Raw genomic sequence first — 22,415 nt, forward strand, 5'->3', positions numbered from 1 at the left:
GAATTTACCACTTTCACACTGCGAAGACATAAATGTTACATGAAAATAATTCCTGTACTAGTGAATAAATGCACAATGGGATTCATTAAAATCCATTGAAGCATTCTCGCGATATGACAAAAAGTATGTTTTTTTTTTCAAGAACTTTGACCGCCAATAGCATCTAAGTGAGAAACTTTTTTCAAATAACTTGTGACCTAAATCTTAATGTTTTGACCCAAATAATCTTGTGATACCATTTTTAACATTGATTTTCGGGACACCCTGTATATGTGTTAGAATATTTCGTCTGGATCGTATCGTTTGGCGATAACATAAGTGGATGCTGATGCGTAGCATCTGGTCTAGGATTTGCAGAGGGATGTTTCAGACACTTGTTTTACGTTAGTTAAACGAAGGTGATTTTTTAAAAGCTAATTAATAATTGTTAAAATTAGTGCATAATTTATCGTCAGTTTATATTGTCTATTATTTATTACTGTACAAATTAATTATATTTTGTTCTATGTTCAGCGAAATGGCAGGATAGTAAAAACCTTATAATCAGTTGATTATTGAAATATCTGAATCAATTCTTAACAAATCTATCGTTCGTTACTTAAATTAAATAAACAATTGTTAATATCAAAGTGGAATTTAAATAATTGCTAACACATACAGTCGTGGTTATATAAATAGAACACGCGAAAAAAAAATTCTGTTATCCGTAATTTTCTATTGATTTTGTTCAAATTTTATATAATGAAAATTCAAATCAAAACTCAGTTTACGTGTTCAAGCAATTTTTGAAAATTTAGTTTTTAAAGTGGTATTCAGGGCCTTAAAAAAACCTCTGTTTTGGAAACTTTTTCTGTGATGGAAATGTTTTAATATGATTGTAATAATCTTGTAGAGGGGATTTTTCTAAGGATACCCTGAAAGTTTGAACAAAATTGAACCACTAATAAGGGAGTTATAGCCTTTTAAAATCGCCAAAAGTAAAAATTTTCAAGCAAAATGATGAAATCGGGTAATTTCTGGCGATTTTAAAAGGCTGTAACTCCCTTATTAGTGGTTCAATTTTGTTCAAACTTTCAGGGTATACTTAGAAAAATGTAATTATATGGTATACTGTACATTGTATTTGAATTCCAATAAAGGATTTTATTTAATTTGAAGGTTTTAATCAACATAAAACATTTTTTCTATGTATGAATAAGCTGTCAACTTATTAGACATTATCGATTCTAAAAACAGTCACATGTTTGCTACTAGTGCTCATGTTGTTTACAAATGCAAAAAAAACAAAACAATGAAGCGTTTGATATTTTAATATTTTCAATATAAATACAATTAAGTCATAAAGACCGAACAAAGCCGAGAGAGCTAAAGGGGACACTTTTTCTGTCCCTGCCATTTAAAATACATTGTACAAGTGGTGATCAAAATCCACGTCGGTGGACAGCATTTTGTGGCACCAATTTGAAAAGCACGTATACGAAGATAGACGAAGCAAAACTGTCCCGGCACCCAAGGTCGAATCGAGTTTGCAAAATGAAGTTCATTTATAAGTTTTCAATTTCAATTGTGAATCGCAGAATAAAACCGGAACGTTTTTTCTCGTGTGTTTTCGCAGGATTTCGAAGAAATCGTTGAGCTATGCTCAACTAAGTTCCCGCTTGGCGTGAACCGTTACATTCAATTGCCTACATTAGAGAAACGATTTTCTAACAAAAAGATGCACCTAAACGTCTTCCTCCAACTCGTTATATGTTGTGCAAAGTAACTTTTTTGGGGAAATAAAAAAAAAATTCGAAATAAATTTCTGTACTTGGGGACCTGGGGATTTGAGAAGGTTTTTGATGTCTTTGCTTAAAAGTTTTTCCAATGGTTTGGGTGAGACGAAAATATTAGTGCGGTGTGTTTTTGGCGCTGATTGGGGGCTAGGTAGGTACCTGGGGTAAAGGGGAATATGGGGTAAGAATAGGTGCCAAATGGGTTATTTTGGGGTGTGGAGTATAATAGCCCACCTAGTAGTGGTATTAAGTTCATGCGCATTCCCATTTATCTCAAAATGCAAATAGAACAATCGGCGGCATGTTTTAGTTTTGATTCAGTTGCCAGCTGTTTCGTGCGATTGCGGCTGTGCGAATAGTTAACATTTTGTTGGCAGTTGGTTTTTCTGTGTCGACGAGTGACGACCCCTGTGACTTGACGCCACTGTGTTTTTAAACAACTGTTATCGATTGTTTACTTTTTAAACTTCTGAACCAAACATTTTAACTAAAATTGGAGGTTGATAAACTATAAATTTAGTGAAGAGTTGCTCTTGCAGTTCTCAATTTGATCCCTTCGGCGTTTCGCAGTTTTTTCGACCGGTTTTTGTTTAAAAGGAGAATTGACTTGTCGTTTTCAGTGCCAGGGCCTACTACGTTCGAGTCTCAATTCACCTTTACCAAAAAGAAGTGTTCATCACTTAACTACTTTTTGGGTGAGTGTCTTACCTTCTTTTTAGAAAAATTCATCATATGCAAAAAGTACTAGAAACGTTTTGTGTTAAGTTTCAGTATTTTCACACACGTTTTGGTTATATTTACGTTGAATGTATGCCCCATTTATTTATTCTAAAAATAACTTTTGGCTGGATTTGCGGGCGGTCAGAGGCTTTTTACTTAAAATATACCAGCAATATTAATTTTGGATAATTAATTGTAATTTTAATTTAGCCCCCCCTGTGTTTTCCATACAAAACGGCAATTGCGCAATCCATTTAGGGAAAAATCAATAATATCCTGGTGGGTGGTAATTGGAATGGAGAATTTGCTTGGGAATTGAAGACCTGATATAGAAGATTAATAGTCATTATACTAATTGTTTTTATTATTACCCCTAAAAAAATCAATAATATCTTGATAGGTGGTAGTAGTTCCACTTTAACTAAAACTTTTCCAACTTATTTTTTCTCTAATAACATATTCCTGAACTCCTTCTCAGAAGATTTTGTTCTTTCAGCAAGTATTTTTGAATGTTTAGGTGTTATCGAAGGTATTACCTTATTGAAGATATGAATATTTGTTTCGATGGATAATTTGTTTGGAAATTGGACATCTGATCTAGAAAGTTAATCATAATAAAAATAATTTATAACAGTAATAATAAATAATAACAATAATAAATAATGATAATAATAATAAATAATAATTTATATATATTATTATTGTGGGGATAACTCTGAGTATTCCCAACTTGATGTTCCAGGCTGTTTTTTTTCCAGAAGACTGGCAATAGCTGTATCATGGTATTATATGTATGCAGCATAACTGCCTGTTACTAACATCATGAAGGTGATCTAGACTACCTTCTGTTTCCACAGTCTTTGTATTTTTATTAAGACTTCCTGATATTTACTCTTTTTTTCTATGTATTTTTTGAAGAGATTTTGATCTGCTTGAACTGCTGTGTCAGTTAAATAAGTGGTTTTCAATGTTTTAGTTTGGAATGCAATATCAGGTGTGTTGTGAATTTGTAGATCATAATGCAATTTATACTGTTTGTTATTTGGTGAGGATTCTGGAGAAGAGGAATGATGTGGTTACCTGGCTCTTAAAATGGAGATTCATGTTCCATTTTGGTTGAGTTTAGTGGAGTGCAGTTGTTATCTAGAGCCCACATGGCTTTGTGCAGGGAAAATCTATATTTTCATGTGGACTTTATTAGTATGGTATTTACTAGGTTGGTCATTTCTTGACTTTCATCTGTCCTTTTGAGTGTCGATCAATAAACACATGGATTGGGTTGCAGTCTTTCTCCTTAGTAAATGCTCCTCTCTTTCTTGTGTTAATGTTTGCCCAATCTGTGGTGGAACATTTCATTACTCTAAAAGAATGTTTTTAGATGGTGATAGCAAATGTGTTGATGGGCTTAAACAAGATTTGTGACTTTAATCTGGTTCTCTAAGTTTTAGTTTCAAGTGGGCCATGTGACAATTAATTTTTTGAATGTGCATGGTTTTACATTTATCCATTCTAAGCTAATGATATTGTGTCTATTATATTCTACAGTTTTTGTAATTGTGCTTTCCTTGATTTATAAAATTTAGAGTCATCCATATATGTGAGATGGTTCATTATATGCAACTCAAAGATATCCTAAATCCTTTAATAAGCCCAGTATTCACATGTTATATCTCAGCCTTCATCACTCTTGATTCACAACCCAAAGCAGTCAGTAAATCCCTAGCTGCCACTGTGTTAAACAAGACTGTTTTATTCATCCTCATAATCTAAATACTTCACTCAGCTTCAGCTTTTAATTTGCTCTATCACTTTTAGGTATTACCGCTTTCCAGCTAATAAATGACGTTTTTTTTCTATTATTACCATTTCCATAATTACCATCATTATCATCATGATTATAATCATTGTCTTTATCATCTTCATCATCATCATAATTATCATCAATTATCAGTTATCGTTATTTTTTATGTGGTTTTTTTATTATTTGAAATGTAATAGAAGGTAATCACAGATATAAAACTTCTTAAATCTTTAATTTATTATAAGAAAATCTAAAAGGAAAAGTCGAAATCCTGTGAAAGTTGTTAATAATAAAATCAAAAATTCAGCCTCACATAAAAAAATAAAAAACAACGATAAATCGACCTGAAAAGTGAGGTTAAAATTTACGTAAATTTTGGCAACGTCGCAGCGAGTTAGCCGAAACATACTGATCACCTGTTTTGGTCAATAACTTGTTTCTACTGTATGATCCACGATTCGAAGCCTTGGAAAATGTACGTGACGGCTGCAATGTCGTAATTGTGGACGACTTTATTTGACATTAAATCTATATTGTTAAATGGTTTCGTACAATTTGAGGTCTCGACACAATACAGCACTATTATTAACTATTGAACTGAAAATTAGATTTTGTATTATCAAATATTGACTCCGTTCAGATATCTAAAAGCAAGTTCCTTCTAGCTTCCTTCAATGTTTTCTGATTGCTGGATTACTGATTTGAAATGTGCTCAATAATTATGTGACACATAAATAATATATGAAACGGTCAGACACATATTGATTGGTCTGAACTCAGGAAGCACTTCGGTTTTAATGTACTTACAAGTAAATTATATGCAAAACTGTTTTGCTGTATTGAAAATTTTGTTCCTAAGAAACGACAGGCTCGAAGTCAGGCTGGGATACCCAGGTATCCGAAATGGCTGGGATACCAAGGTATCTGAAATCACTGGGATACCCAAGTATCCGAATTTAAGGCGGGCCCTAAAGCGTCATGCTCCTTTTGAGTATAGAACTTTTCAGGATACTCTAGAATCAAACATCAGTTGTGATCCTAATAGATTTTGACATTTTATTAGCAGTAAACGCGAGCCTAGCGGTATTCTAAATGGGGTGTCATTTGATAATGAGCGCTATAAAATTCCATTTTCACTGCAATTTTGCTGTGATTGCACATGTGCCTGATGGGGATACGTCCTTATGGCACGTTTAACTTATCTGATGCCACTGCTAGTGTGGTTAAAATTATATAATTAGCATGCAGCCAAAAGGTGCTGCAAAGAAAGAAATTATGGCACAAAGTGCATGAGAAAAACGGCTAAAACCAAAACGCTGAAAATCTAATAATAAATTGGCTCTTGGGTGAAAAATGTTAAGTAGAAACCTAAAGGTTCTTCTAAGGCCATTTCGAAAATCAATTTTATTCGCCTGAAATTATGCTTTTTTACTTATAAGATTACAAGTCAATTCCCCTTGATTCTCTTATCCGCCCAGTTGGTGATGTTTTTTGATCACGCAAATTTTGTAAACAAAATACTTGTCCCCGTTCCCAACCAGGAAGTACTCAAGTACATTTTTAGTTGCGGTTTAAGATTAATTAGTTCATGTGTTTTTAATTTTCAGTTTTAATACAGCTTATTCTTCTACACATTAAATCCATCTATTATTATTAAATCTATTATTAGCTCAGGTATTTTAAATAGATATTAATATTAAAGTAAATATCAAAATTGTCCTCGTGCCCAAGTGTCCTGCTTTGAAGTTTCAATTCGCATAATCCAGTTCACCTTAGTTCGCAATGCACTTAGGGTGCACCTTTTACTATTCTTAATCTGGAATAAGCACTTCAATAAAGTTTTTATTAGAGTGTTTGTGAAAATTCCTATGTTAATCGTTTTTATTAGCAATCGTAAATTTAAAATTTATGTAATTGCGTCGGTAATGGCACTTGACTTAGTGTTAAGGTCATTGAAATATGTACCCAGTCTACACGTCATAGAATGTGGTGTAATCTCAAATACTAATGCTTATTATTGTGTATTGATATTGTGTAATGCAGCAGTTTGATTAAAAAGTTTCCGTTGTTTTTGACAATACATATTTTGTTAAAGTAAGTACCTGATTATCTGGTAAAAATGTAGCGATAAAATAACGTCAACAGGTCAAAACTGTTCCATAGGTTTTTGCAGTTAATAAATACATATAGAGAATCCGTTTCTCAAGCCCAACCATGAGGCTCTCTGAAGCATTAAAAGTTTTGACATCAGTTAAACTAGGAAAAGTTCTGCAATTTAGAGTTCAAGAATATGCCGTTTCAAAAATTCGAAAAACTTCCATGATTATTATTTCCAGAACATTCTTGGCAAAAACAGAATTATTATGCTAGGTCCACCAAACTGCAAAATTGAACCTTAACGTTTGATATATAATCGTAGTTAAAAAAAGCTGAATTCAAAAATGTGATAATCCAAGATGGCTCCCATAAAAAAAAACAAGTTAATGGTGGTTAACGAAAATCAAAATGTCGGATTTCATATGTATATGACATTGCCACGTCGTAGAAGAAGAAAAGTTGCAATGATGAAATTTAAATCATAGTAAATTACCGTGTCAAATAAGCTGAGGAAAAACTTAAAAGGTTTTTCCAAAATTTCTTTTTTCTCAATACTTTCGAAAGTCACTGGAATTTTTGCGTAACTTTGACTTAGTTTAACCGATCTCGTAATTTTTATGGTTACCAAGGTCCTCATGGTTGAACTTCAGAAATGGACATCCTGTATACACCATTTAGGCGTCTTTTGTGGCGATCGTTCTAGTCGTTAAAGAACATGGTCTCAATTATGTCGTTCAATGTCGTTTTTTGAGAAATATTTTAGATAGATTTCCACCAGGATACCATTTTTATGTAACAATTTCATTTGTCAGTTATTAGATGGCAACTCCGTGGCAGGCCCCAGGTGCGCAGGGCCTGTATGACCCCTCATTTGAAAAGGAAGCCTGTGGAGTTGGATTTATTGTTGCTATAGATGGGCGGCGTGATAAAAAGATCGTACGAGATGCGCAGCGTCTCGCAGTGTCTATGAACCATCGTGGCGCCTGCGCCTGTGACAACGATACCGGCGACGGGGCTGGTGTACTTACTGCCATTCCTCACGATTTTTATACCGCAAAACTCAAGTAAGTACGTTTTTCTTGTAAAGGTTGTACATGTTTCTAAAAAATAACAGCATAAAGTAATTTTGCGCAGTATAAGAAACCTGTGGCTAAATGGTAATAATATACTACATAATGTTTAGTTTTAATAAATGAAACTTGGATTGGTTGAGATAGGTCCACGATATAAATTCCCACGTTACAGGTAGCCATTATAATACACTTTTTGGCAACCTACAAAGGTACAACGTTTTTTTAATTTAAATGAATTGTGAAATCATAAATGGGTGATTATGAGTGTGTCATCATTAATTTGAATAAATGAGTCTCGTAAAATTCGGATATGTATAATTAAATTGTTCTCCTTAGAGTAAGCAGGCAACTGACTACATTGTATTATAAAAAATATCTAACGTTTTCTTTGTGATTAATTGCTATTTAATTTTGTGAACACTGAAGGTATAAGAAGGTAAATTGTCTTGTTTGTTTATAATTTGGTAAGAGTTGGGTAAAAAAATGGTCCTTGAAAAAAATGTTTAACAATGTTTACCAAAAAAAAATGTGTTAATTTGATCTTAATTTATAACTTTGCTAACGCTAATCTCTTTGAAGTAAAAAAAAGGTCATAAATTTTGCACGTTTTCTGAAGGTGAGAGGGGAGTTTACGTCAGTTTCTATCAGGGCACTTAGGAATTTGTACAAAAAATACAATTTAAAAAGTGTGTCACATGCACGGATGACGCGACATTTGCTACGACCGGAATTTTTAATTAACGCAATTCGAAAAAGTATGCGGAAACATGAAATGGGCGCTTGTACCGTAACATAGATTCCGCACATCCCAAACCTAACACTTCTGGATTTTTACGTTTGGGGTTACTTAAATACTAAATGGTATTTTCAACCGATCAGAACTTCAGAAAAGAATTAATAATGAAACTACAATAAGCTTGTCAATTTATGAGAGGAAATCCACAAGAAATTGCACGTGCTGTGAAAAAACTGCGCAAATGATCATAATCCGCACAAATGCATTAAAACTATTATAGATTATAGTGTTTTCCATTATAACGTTAAATGCAGGACTAGTGTATGTCGTAGAACTCACTACATTTATGAGAAAGGAACACATTTTCTAAATATAAAACTATAAAAGGCTTTTATAGACTTCTCCACAGAATGGATTGTGCGGAATAAACAAATCTTTATATGTATATATGTATGTCATTTTTATGGGTTATAAATAGTTTTAGCACATTGGAAAAAATGTATTAGATAAAAAAGAGCTTAAGAATAGGGTGAAGTCTCAGATAGGTCTATGGATTTAACTTCAAAATGATGGAGTATGGAGACAATACAAGAGATGAGGTATTTTGTGAATGAAATAAGGGATCTAAACGAAAAACTGAATCTTCAGTTAAATTAGCAAAGGAACTAAAAGATACATTTTCACAAAAAAAAGTAAATTACTTGCAAATTCTCCGAGGTAACTACAACAAATTTGTACTAAAAATATTCGTTATATGTAGGCAGTGACGTTTACGACACCTCACACAATTATCAAACTGCACGACGTTAATTTTTCTGGCGGTAAGGCTCCCATTTACTATTTCTATTTAGAAATAATTTCGTATCTTTAATCTTTTTTGTGTCTAACTCAATCTTTGATAAAACATCGAGCGAGTCCACACAAGTTTCCATTTATTCTGTTTGCATTTCTGATATTTTGTTAAACTTCCGATATATCATATCGGTTGGAATTGATAACCGTCAACATCAAGTAAATTAAAAAAAAAAAATTAATAAATGGAAAAGGTAATTTAAAAACAAATAATTCAATTTTTTTATTAGTTTAAATAAATAATAAGTTTAGATGTACTTAATATGTAAATTGTTTTTTTTTTGATATAGTAACAAAAAGCTAAATTATGTAATCATTCTATTATCGTAGAGTAGATATCTTTGATGCGCAATTTCGGAAATTCGCTTGTTAATTTCACATAATTTATGTATATCAAATGTACACATATATGTATGTATATATACGTATATATAAGCAAACATAAATCAATAGAGTAAATAAAAATCATGTAAATATTAAGCCTGAACGGATTTTTTTTATTTACATTTTTAATTATAATGACTTTATGAAATTGTGCATTCTCTACTCATGCTTTAGATAAGGTGTGTTGTAACTTGTGACATGCCTGTTATTAATAGTTAAAACGCAACTTTTCCTTTATATTTACTTCAGATATCTTAAAAATGTATATTTAAAGAAAAATATAAATAATGTTTTCCTTATAACCACAACTCAGTCAATTTCTTAAAATTCAGCATGCTATTTATACTAAAATCTCATATGACTTATTACTTGCATCACTCTACTATAGATCGTGAACTTCGAACGGAATCCAGTACACTAGGAATCTCGTTTATTCACAATATGCCTAATCAGAAGCATCAATGGTATCATTAAATTAAGTGAAAACTGTCTTGAATTGATAACACTCAGAGTAGGTATTTGTTTTAGCTTATTTTTTAATCGTTTGGAATTTTTATTTAAATAGATATTTACAACAATATATTCTATACAAACATGGTGTTTTTTCTAAGAATTGCCTCTTGATCATGGTTCAATTAAGTCAATAGCGATAATATTACCATTTATATTAATGGCTAATCATTGAATAATGCGTCGTAACATCGAGTATTTGCGATTATTTCGTTTATAGTAGCGGTAGCAATTTATCTGGCATCTCAGGCAGACACGACAGGAAAACGTTATTTGGCTAATGTCTCGAAGATTAGATTGACTGTCTAGAAAGAACACTTTGGTGAAGCTTATGTATCGATATCATTGCTAATGGTTTTTAAGTGCATTTTTATGCACATATAAGGTTACAAATGTATTCGAAATATTTGCATTGTTTGCCTCGAAATCCAGAAAAAGCAATGGTAATTGTTTTTTGTTCATGCAAGCAAAAATAAAGTCACAGAAATAGGTTTCAATGACTGTTTCCTGTTTTGTTTATAGGTGCATTATTGGCGCGAATTACTGCCACGTGGATTGAATTAACTGTATACTTTAGAATTGATAATTATGGTTACGTAATCCCGTGAAGCCTTTAATGAATTGGTTGAGCACCGAAAAATTTTTTTAAAGGCTTTAAATCATGCGCACCAAAGCGCTTATTCGTGCATGTACGTTGGAGCAATAAAAAATCTTTTAGAAGCGCTGATTGTTCACTCATCAAAATTATATACGTATTGGAGTATGTTCAAATAGTCAATTGCTTGGAATTAGTTAACTAGAAAATTGAAGCATTATTAGAAACACTATTATATCACGTGCAACTTATTGCATAATAGCGTGTTATGGCATAATAATACTCTCCAATGTTAAATATACATATTTACCACAGTTTAGGTTCAGCTAAAAATGTACCTTAATATTAGCTATCAAATAATTTAAGAGCAGCCCAAACCATTTCAAATTTATTCGCGAATAATAATAGCATTGGGCACAGAAACTGTGAAGTTTATTCAAACTGAATAAAAAATCAAACAACTGATACTTTTTAATTCCGGGCTATACTGTTTCCTTCTTTCTATATTTAGAGACGAACAAAATGTTCAATTACCCGCATATGGTCGCTACGCCACTGGAATTTTCTTTCTGGATAAACTTCATCACCAAGAATCAGAGAACAAATTTGGTGCATTGGCCGAGGTAAGTAATGTGTTACTTTTTTTAAATATATCTTTGATATATTAATAATTTAATAAAAACATATTTAAGGAATAACCTGGATTCCTGCTATAAAATTAAATTTAGACCAACGCGCTCAATTTTTACTCAGTTTGATCCTTAGTTTATGATGTATTTTGAGATGTTTAGTTTATGTCTATAAAATAATAGAGGAAAAATGAATCTTTGTTTGTGTGTACCGTTTTTTAAAAATTAAATTCAATGAAAATTTATATACGATATAGGAATTGGACTTTTCCGTGCTGGCATGGCGTACCATACCAACCAACAATTCCTCCATAGGGGCGGTTGCTAAGAGCTCTGAACCATTCATGAGGCAGGTGAGGACTGGTTCTATAGTTTCATCATTCTGACCTTCTGCAGCAGGATAGTTAAATACATAAATAACGTTTGCAGGCATTTGTAGTTCCTAAACCGTCCTTAGACGGTGCATCAGAAGAGCAGTTGGACCGGATCATTTTCGTGCTGAGGAAGAGGGCCAGTCACGAGATCCAGGCTCCGGGAAAACGATTTTATATTTGTTCTTTGAGCAGGAGGACTGTTGTTTACAAAGGTACCTAGACTAAAATTATATAGTACAAATTCTGATTGTGAAGATGGTTTGTTAGTATTATGATATTTGAACTTTAAATTTAGGTCAGTTGACTTCTGACCAATTGTGGACATACTTTCCGGACTTGACTGACCCATTGTACGACACCTACTTGGCGTTGGTTCATACAAGATTCAGTACCAACACATTCCCCAGTTGGGAAAGGGCTCATCCACTGCGGTATGTTTATTATTAACTAATTATATTTGTATAATAGATGAGCCTGTTATGCATACAGCATGATAGCTCACAATGGAGAAATCAACACTCTTCGAGGTAACGTCAACTGGATGAAAGCCAGAGAAGGCGTGATGAAGAATGAACACTTCGGAGAGAGGTTGAAGCAATTGTATCCGGTGGTTGAGCCAAATTTGTCCGACAGTGGGTCAGCTGATTGTGTGCTGGAGTTTTTGGTTTATGCTGGACAGAGGAAATTGCCTGAAGTATGTAATATTTTATTTCAAAAAGTACTTTTTCATTATAAGGATTTCAAGGCCGTAATGACCATGGTTCCCGAAGCATGGCAAAATGACCCGACAATGCCGGAAGAGAAACGCCACTATTATCAATGGGCCGCGTGTTCGATGGAGCCTTGGGATGGACCAGCTCTGATTTCGTTCACTGATGGACGATTCATTGGTGCAATTTTAGATCGGAATGGTCTCAGACCGTCCCGATTTTACATTACCAAAGATAATATGATGGTTATGGCCAGTGAGGCACGTATTATCACTTTTTAAAAGTTTACCAGTTTTATATTAAATTATTATAGGTGGGGGTGTACGATGTGGACCCGGCGAATGTGATTTTTAAAAGTCGCTTGAAACCTGGTAGAATGTTGTTAGTGGATACAGTACAGAAATCTGTTATTCAGGATGTTGAATTGAAACAGAATATATCTTTGTCTCGCCCACATAAAGATTGGCTGCAGGAACAGGTGAGTTTCATCATTTTCGTTTTATTATTAGGGATGGTTTAATATATAAATTGCATTAGTAGTTTAGATAGTCACTGAATGTATTGCATATTACTGATAACAATATTATGTTTTCTTCCCTTTCTCTTTATGTGATCTTCGGGAATATTCTAGATGGTGAGTGTACGGATGAGCTTGTGTTTTTATTCATTTGCCGTAATAAAATTAATATATATTATTCCCATTTATCAAACATCCGTGTTCTTGGTGGAAAGCAAATATTTTTCCCTTGTGTAAATAATGAGCAATGACAGCGGCTGTATTTGACACATGAGTGAAATATAGCTACCAAAATACTTTTTAAAATTTGACATTTCATACATTTCTAATCTTATTCAAGTGCCAAGTTCAGGTGCTATCACTGTTCGTTAATTATAAAATTTGCTTTTCGAGGCGCACACAAATTTTTAATAAGTTGCAATAACATACGCTTGCTTGTTGCCACATTTTGTAATTTGTTTCCAGATTAACATGATTTTTTACTTATTAACATTTTTTAAACTACATTTCTCTGTTGTTTGGGTCACGTAAAACCATATTAAATTCATGTGATTTGTTATTTATACAAAATGTGATCCCTTCGACATTATGACGATTCTAGGTCTGTATTTCACAAAGTTCATACTGATAACTCTTTGTTAAGAGTCGCATGGCCTTAACCGATGTTTTAATTTGAAGGCAATAAAATATTATGAAACTTTATGATTTAAAGTTTATTTCTATCACAAATAGTGCAATAGCTGTTTGGATATTTTGTCAATTTTTTTCATTTCCAAAATATTCCGAAAATAATTAATTATTTTTCTACATATTTCTTAAATAATCTCTACGAAATCCTACTGGTTTAAGTGTAGCTTAAGATTCCTGTTTAAATCCTTCGGGATATTTAACTGTGCACAATTATGGGTCAGAACGCCATTTGGGAATTCCGTTGACCGCTGACGTTGAGACTGATATTTATTAATCCTATATTTTGTATTTAATTTCGTTAGATTTCAATGGAAGAACTGCGAAAGACGCATTTAGACGCTGGACATCAAGCTAAAGCAAAATACGAGGCAAGCGGACTGGGTGACAAACGTCTACCTTTGTATGGTTACTCCACTGAGACGGTTCAAATGCTTTTGCTTCCTATGGTCAATAGCAAGTAAGTACCATTTTTTATAATGATTCGTTTTTGTAGTCAAAATATGTCAAATAATAATAATTTGTAGGATACCTTTTACCGTAATATCTAAATTCTACAAATCATGTCACATTATGTTCATGAGGTTATTCAGTAATGAAACCATATTTTATTGATGAAATGATTATTAAATCATCGTGATTGCTCTAATAATAAGTAGAACGAACCCCCACATTCTCCTTATTTCAAAGCCGAATTTAAAGTTTAAACTTGGGTTAAATTGACATTTCTGTATGGGAAACTGTCCATTCAAGCCATGTTTAGCTTTTAGTCTATAAAGAATGTGGCGGTGGCAAGGGGCCTCATTGTTAAAAAAATTATCATCACTACAAGTTGAAGAGTAGATCGAGGAAAAAATTTAGCTCATTCTGGTATATGCTTGTTGCTGAATTACCTCACTCCTTGTCAACCTTAATAGACACCATCCTCAACCATCAATCCCTGACCTACCCTTTCATTAATCCTCGATTTTTAGAAATGTTGCCCGTTCGAACCGGGCATGTTTGTTTGTGACTCAAAACCTTTTTACAGACTTGCATTACGCAAAATACCTAAAAACTTTAACCACGCATACGCATAGCCCTCCAACTAGACGCATAGGAAGTTTCGGTGGTAGGTAGTACCGAAAAGTACCGTCAAATGCACTATCACGTTGTAATCAAAATAATCATTTTCAGGAAAGAAGCGTTGGGTAGTATGGGTAACGATGTTCCTTTAGCTTGTCTCTCTAACTTCGCCCCTCTTGTGTACGAATATTTCAAGCAACTATTTGCCCAAGTTACCAATCCGCCTATTGATCCATTCCGGGAGAAAGTTGTAATTTCCTTGCATTGCCCCATTGGGCCCGAGTCGAATATTCTGGAGCCTAGTTCCAAACAGGTATGGTTGCTTTTAGACCATATGAAATCATCCATTAAGGGCCAGTGTCTTCTAGGTCCATAGACTATGGCTAAAAAACCCTGTAATATCAATTTCCGATCTGGAAGTGTTTAAGAATATTTCCCATCGAGGATGGTCGTCCCACGTTATCGACATTACTTTCCCGGTCGAAACAGGGGTGGAAGGATTTCTTAAAAAAATGCAGGAGATTTGTGACGAGGCCAATGAAGCAGCTAAGACAAACCAAGTTATTATTTTGTCTGATAGGCTCGTTTCCAAGGAAAGGGTGCCAATTAGTTCTTTGCTTGCATTGGGTGAGTGAGCCCCATATTTATTAATTTCCTTTAAGAAATATATTTTTAATATTAGGTGCTACCCATCATCATTTAATCGAGACCAGAAGACGAATGAAGGTAGCTCTCATAATCGAAAGTGCGGAAGCTCGAGAAGTGCACCATATTTGCGTCCTATTAGGTTACGGAGCAGACGCAGTATGCCCATATCTAGCGTTAGAACTGGCTTACAGTTTACGGGATCAAGGAGTTCTGGACACCACCCTTTCAGACGAATCAATTTATCAAAATTACGCCCAGGCAATGCAAACAGGAATTAGTAAAGTCATGGCGAAGATGGGCATTTCTACTCTGCAATCCTATAAAGGGGCACAAATATTTGAAGCCGTAGGATTAGCAGAGGACGTGATAAATCGAAGTTTCAAGGGGACCCCGTCTAGAATCGGTGGTGTTAGTTTGGAGTTGTTGGCTGCCGAGGCATTTGAAAGGCACAGGAATGCGTACCAGTTAGGTAGCGATACTCTGATTCTTCGAGATGCCGGAAAATATCACTGGCGTGCAGGGGGAGAGAAGCACATCAACGAGCCGGCTAGTATTGCTTCGTTGCAAGAGTCAACAGTGAAAAAGAACAGGACTGCCTATAATCGATTTGTGGAGTCTACTATGCAGTCGGTAAGTTTCCCAAAGTTTCTTAATCCGGTAATTTGTGTTTTAACTTTCAATTTACTCTATATTTTAGGTTAGAGACTGCCTACTGCGTGGTCGTTTTGCTTTAAGGACGTTGGATCAACCACTACCTTTGGACGAAATAGAACCTGCTACAGAAATTGTCAAAAGGTTTGCAACTGGAGCCATGAGTTTTGGTTCTATAAGCGGAGAAGCGCACGAAACACTAGCCATAGCGATGAACAAGGTATATTTATTTTGAAAAATAATTTCCTTTTTTAATCACATCTCATCGCTGGACTAGAGTATCGCCTATAACAGTGGACATGAACTGCAGTTATATGACATTTCTATAGCTTCTAAAGTTCATGTAGCAGTGAAATTGAATTCTTTAGTTATCTATTTAGGGACCAGACCGTGAATGTGCTTGGTTAACATCAAGCTAGTTTCCGTTGAAACTAATAATCTGAGCAATACCTACGTCCTATTTCAATGTTTCTATAGGAATTAGTTTGCTGTTAAAATTGACTGAACATTTACGATTTGGCACTAAATAAAATTTGGCCCAATCGAAGTTATCGTTTTGTATCTTTCTACTGCAAGTAAGATGTCGACTTGATTGTTTTATTACATTAAGTAATACACTTTTAAGTTATATGTTTCTTTTCTTTCTTGCTTCTTGTAGTTGATTCACCATAAAAAACAACGACTTTTGTTGTGCCACCTTAGACTCGTAGTAATCCATGATCAGACGATTTTGGTTACAACTTTATTAAAAAGTATATTAGTTTATCATTTCTGTGTATAGCTTGGCGGGAAAAGCAACACAGGCGAAGGCGGCGAAGACGAAGAAAGATACCTGGACCCCACAAAGAGATCATCAATAAAACAAGTCGCTTCAGGCAGATTTGGCGTTACATCTGCATATCTAGCGCACGCTGACGATCTTCAAATTAAAATGGCACAAGGAGCCAAGCCTGGAGAAGGCGGAGAGTTGCCCGGTTACAAAGTTTCACCAGAAATTGCCAAAACTCGCCACTCGGTACCTGGAGTCGGTTTAATATCTCCTCCACCCCATCACGACATTTACTCCATCGAAGATTTGGCCGAATTGATTTATGACCTAAAATGTGCGAATCCTCGGGCTCGTATATCTGTCAAATTGGTGTCTGAGGTTGGAGTTGGCGTTGTAGCAAGTGGTGTAGCAAAGGGAAAAGCTGAGCATATCGTCGTGTCTGGTCATGATGGCGGAACTGGAGCCAGTTCCTGGACAGGTATTAAAAATGCCGGTCTACCATGGGAGCTGGGAATAGCAGAAACCCATCAAGTTCTCGTTTTAAACAACTTGAGATCCCGAATCGTCCTTCAAGCCGACGGTCAAATTAGAACTGGATTCGACGTTGTGGTCGCCGCTTTACTTGGAGCCGATGAAATCGGCCTCAGCACCGCTCCGTTGATTGTGATGGGGTGCACGATGATGAGAAAATGCCACTTAAATACGTGTCCAGTTGGAATAGCCACTCAAGACCCGCTTCTTAGAAAAAAATTCACGGGTCAGCCTGAGCACGTGATCAATTATTTGTTTATGTTGGCTGAGGAAATTAGAGAGTTTATGGCACAACTAGGCGTTAGAACTTATCAGGAATTAGTGGGTAGAACCGATTTGCTGAAAGTCAATGAAACCGACTCCGACAAGGCTAAAATGCTCAACCTGAACTTAATACTTCAAAATGCCTTACACATGAGGCCTGGAGTTAATATCAAAGGAGGTTCCGAAAGTCAAGACTTTCAACTGGAGCAAAGATTGGATAACCAGTTAATCGACTTGGCCAGACCGGTTATTGAGGGCATTCAAGACTGCGTGGACATCGAAATGAAGATCAAAAACGAAGATAGATGTTTCAGTTCCACTTTGAGCTACCACATTTCCATGAAGTATCATGAGGCGGGATTGCCTGATGGGAAGTCGGTTAGTATTAGACTGACAGGCTCTGCGGGACAGAGTTTCGGTGCTTTTCTGGCCAAAGGAGTGAATATTACTTTGGAAGGAGATGCCAACGATTATGTAGGAAAAGGTCTTTCTGGTGGCAACATTGTCATTTATCCTCCTAAGAGTTCGCCATTCGAATCTCATTTGAACGTTATTGTGGGGAATGTGTGTTTATATGGAGCTACCTCAGGGCGAGCTTACTTCAGGGGTATCGCGTCAGAAAGGTTTGCCGTTAGAAATTCTGGAGCAGTTGCCGTTGCAGAAGGTGAGTTGTGATACTTTTCATACTAATACAAGTTATAAAATAGCGTATATTTGTGTATTTGAGAAGAATCCTCCCTTGAAAATGGGGGATCTCATTCTCAAGAAGAAGGGGACCCCAAAATTTTTTCATTTCATTTTTGTTCTAGTGCATGAAATTATGATTTTAACAGTTATCACTCTGTAGATTGTACACAATGTAATTAAAGTAAAATCAAAAGTTGAAAACTTTAGGTTATACAGTTTATATAATTTCATTTTGATTAATTCATTTTTATTAATTCCAGGTGTTGGTGATCATGGATGTGAATACATGACTGGCGGAATCGTTTTAATTCTTGGCCTAACCGGACGCAACTTTGCTGCCGGTATGTCCGGTGGACTCGCCTACGTCTGGGACGTTGATGGCAAGTTTTCCACCAAATGCAACATGGAAATGGTCGAATTATGCAAACTTGAAGACCGCGATGACGTCCTCCTGGTTAAACGACTATTAAAGGAATTCGTAGACCTAACTGGCAGCGTAATCGCGCAACAACTTATAAACGAATTCGATTCGCGAATGAAGGAATTTGTCAAAGTGTTCCCATACGAGTACCAAAGAGTACTGAAACATAAAGCTACTGCAGATCAACCTGAGGTTCAGACTATTAAGCAAAACAACGAGCCTAAGATTCAAGACATCGAAGATGCTGTAGGAGATGCACACGAGCCCAAAAAGGCAGAACGAGCTTTGGATAAGATTAGAGGGTTTATGAAATATCCTAGGGAGACGGGAATGTATAGGCCCGCAGAAAAGCGGATGAGAGATTGGGACGAGATTTATAATTTTCAACATGTTCGGAAAGGTTTAAAGGTATGTAAAATATGTGAAACATTGAAAATTTCTCGTTCCACTGAGGAATGACAGTTTTTTCACTTTTTGTCAAAAATTTCAGGTTCAAGCTGCCCGATGCATGGACTGCGGAGTTCCATTCTGTCAATCCAATTCCCACGGTTGTCCCCTGGGAAACATCATTCCCAAGTGGAACCTATTAGTGTTCCAAAACCAGTGGCGTCAAGCGTTGAGTCAACTCCTTCAAACCAATAACTTCCCGGAATTCACCGGAAGAGTCTGTCCGGCGCCATGTGAAGGTGCATGCGTGTTGGGTATTTCTGAGCCGAGTGTCACGATCAAGAATATCGAGTGTTCGATCATCGATCACGCTTTTGAGAACGGTTGGATTGTTCCAAAAGTTCCATCTGTGAGGTCTGGGAAAAGGGTAGTTGTCGTAGGATCAGGACCAGCGGGATTAGCCTGTGCGAATCAGTTGAATAAAGCTGGCCATAGTGTTACTGTGTTTGAGAGAAATGATAGGTAAGGATGCTAGGTCATTATTTTGACGATAAAAAAGTAATTGCAAATTTTTTCAGAAACTTCCTTTTACTGGATTTCTTTCTATGTTAGAGTATTATCGAATCCATTTTTTGGTGATACTCTCGAAATTATACAGGGGTTCATCGCTTTAAAAAATGTTTCTTATTTTTTGATATATTGAACTTTGACCAACAATTTTCATTATGCTTTTTGGTAATTTATGATTACATTCATGGTAGTTTATGATTGCATTATTTTCAGAATTGGGGGTTTGCTTCAGTATGGCATTCCTACAATGAAGCTCAGTAAGCAGGTGGTGCAGAGAAGGGTTGATCTTTTAGCTGCAGAAGGCATTGTCTTTAAGACCAATGTCAATGTGGGGAAAGATATTTCTGCTAAGGAGCTTACAGAAGAGTATGATGCAGTGGTGCTTTGCACTGGAGCTACTTGGCCTAGGGATTTACCGTTACCAGGTAAAAATTTAAAGTTTGATTATTAGTCATTTTTGTAATTCTTAGCGTTTTGCCGTAATTTGCTGCTAAGTGTGGCAACGGCCCAACATCGCAAAAATTTTAAGAGGTATCAAAATATTTTGTATGTGAAAAGCGGAAAGTTTTCAAAAAATAATTCCATAGGTGTAATGATTATGTACAGTCCTAAAAAAATATGGTAAAGCAAAGTACCTTTTTTTATTTCTTTATGCTTAATCCTCGTAAGTTATCATATGTGTGTATGCCGGGGAATTCTAGATGCATTTAGAGCTTATATCTGTTACGGTGACCGAGATCCTCATGGTTGAGCTCCAGAACCGCACACCATGTATACATCTTATGTCAGTTTCGACTTTTATGATTGAAACATTTCCATAATACTAAGATACTCGTTGCTACCGTCCAAGTGACCCATCCATCTCTATTTAATTTGAATTGCCTACTACAATATACTATTCGTCTTGCAGGTCGTCAATTAAATGGCATTCACTTTGCCATGGAATTCCTCGAAACTTGGCAGAAAAAACAGCTGGGTGTAAATCGTGACGGCCCTCATGCTAAAGACAAACATGTCATCGTCATCGGAGGAGGTGATACCGGCTGCGACTGCATCGCTACCTCTTTACGACAAGGCGCCGCCTCCATAACCACTTTTGAAATTTTACCCCAGCCGAGTCCGAAGAGGTCTGGAGATAATCCTTGGCCACAATGGCCGCGTATCTTCAGAGTAGATTACGGCCACGAGGAGGTTAAAGTGAAATTTGGGTCCGATCCGCGCGTATTCAGCATCATGACACAGGAGTTCTTGGATGACGGAAATGGTCATGTCAGTGGTAAGGAAAGAGAAAAATTTTTAAATAAATAAAAAAAGAAAAATGTTTAAATTCTTTGTGTTGTTCTTGTTTCTGTTCATTGCTTTTTCATTTTGTTATTGTCGAATTCCAGGAGTGAAGACTGTGAATGTAGAATGGACGAAAGACGACAGTGGCCGTTGGCAAATGAACTCTGTTCCAGGCACCGAAAAAGTATTCAAAGCAGACCTCGTCTTATTGGCCATGGGTTTTTTGGGTCCTGAAAAAGCCATAGGTGACCAATTAGATTTGGAATTGGATCCCAGATCTAATTTTACCACCAAAGACTATAAAACTACCGACAATAAGGTATTTGCTGCTGGTGATTGCCGGCGAGGTAAGTTGCAAGTTATTTAATGAAGAAGAACAAAAAGATGAGAAACAATACTTTTGTTTTAGGCCAATCGTTGGTAGTTTGGGCGATTTCCGAAGGGCGTCAAGCTGCACGAGCAGTTGATGAATTCCTCAGCGAGGGTAAAACAACTTTACCTGGATCTGGAGGAATAATTCAGCCAACAATTCATCATGTAGCTTGTTCAGTCTAGAAGATGTATTGTTTTGTTGTTTTTAAATAGTATATTATTGTTGCTGTTTTTCCTTAGATGTCTAGCAATAAGCAGTTTATAGTGACGTTTTAAAGAATGTTCGCTGGTATTGAGCATTTCTTGAATTGGTAAAGATATAGTTACCAGTTTCACGGAAGTCTGGATAAACGCCGTTTTCCATTGATTTGTTCTGGTGAAATGATGGTAAAATGTGTATTTGAGGGCGGCTTCGGTGATTGTCAGTGTGCTTTATTACTGTTCGAAAGCCAATTATTCAACATATTTGACTGTTACGTGGTTAAAAAGTACTTAACAAAGATGATATATTTGTGACGTTTTGAAGTGACAATAAATAGATAATAAAAGTTTATGTCTACATCAGTAATAACAGTGTTTAATTTCATGAACAGACCTTAGAAAGTGAACCCTATGGAGTAGAAAATCTTTAGCTTTTCAATAATCAATTGTAGCTAATGAAATCACCACAAAGCCGTTTTGCTTACAATTGCGTTGGTTACGCCATGTTGTTAAATTCAAAGAGAAAAAATAGGAGAAATGGGCTTGATTATAGATCTATTGCAAGTGTGACAGTCTTTCTTTAATTATCTTCTGAAATTCAATGGAAATAACCGATATAAAATATAATACGAAAAAAACTTATCAAATAGAATTTTACAGACCTGAAGTGACTTCACAGGTATTGTTGTCAGTTGTACTGTCAGGGTTTCAATAACACCTAACTTTCTAGACAATGTAAGCTATGTGTATATAATAACGAAACTAGAAATGGCGCGGCTAAGTTTTGAGAATTATGGATGTCATTTTGTTGTTAATTTTTATTCTTTTTTTTTTTAAAGAAATTACGGACTTTTCTCCTTAAAATCCCGTGTGTAATATATCTGTAATAATACGATTACTATTTATAATTTTCTTCCACTCACATAGATTCTCTAATATGATTATTCTTAAGAAAAGTGAGAATTTACTGAGGTGATTTATTACTCTTTACCGAGGGTGACTTAATAATTGCTTTAAGTAGAGGAATTCCTAAAATGGTGCCTGCAGTCTTGTTAAATGAAGGCCGCTCGGTAATAAGATGTATAATAGGGCGTTTTACGCAAGC

At 35.4% G+C, this 22,415-nt stretch overlaps 1 protein-coding gene across 1 annotated transcript; it reads left to right on the forward strand.

Annotated features, from left to right (window-relative positions):
• Nucleotides 1–2,083: 2,083 nt before the first annotated feature.
• Nucleotides 2,084–21,680, forward strand: LOC136414124 (uncharacterized). The gene is made up of 21 exons (XM_066397959.1): nt 2,084–2,470; nt 7,206–7,457; nt 11,055–11,166; nt 11,430–11,525; nt 11,602–11,758; nt 11,842–11,977; nt 12,036–12,240; nt 12,292–12,516; nt 12,570–12,734; nt 13,766–13,920; nt 14,637–14,838; nt 14,894–15,152; nt 15,208–15,803; nt 15,871–16,044; nt 16,606–18,052; nt 18,336–18,904; nt 18,987–19,405; nt 19,667–19,878; nt 20,364–20,729; nt 20,842–21,084; nt 21,147–21,680. The coding sequence occupies exons 2-21, from the start codon at nt 7,213–7,215 to the stop codon at nt 21,290–21,292; spliced, it is 6,129 nt and encodes a 2,042-aa protein (XP_066254056.1). The 5' UTR covers nt 2,084–2,470; nt 7,206–7,212; the 3' UTR covers nt 21,293–21,680.
• Nucleotides 21,681–22,415: the final 735 nt, after the last annotated feature.

This window comes from Euwallacea similis, chromosome 16 (genome assembly GCF_039881205.1).
Source record: "Euwallacea similis isolate ESF13 chromosome 16, ESF131.1, whole genome shotgun sequence".
NCBI lineage: Eukaryota > Metazoa > Arthropoda > Insecta > Coleoptera > Curculionidae > Euwallacea > Euwallacea similis.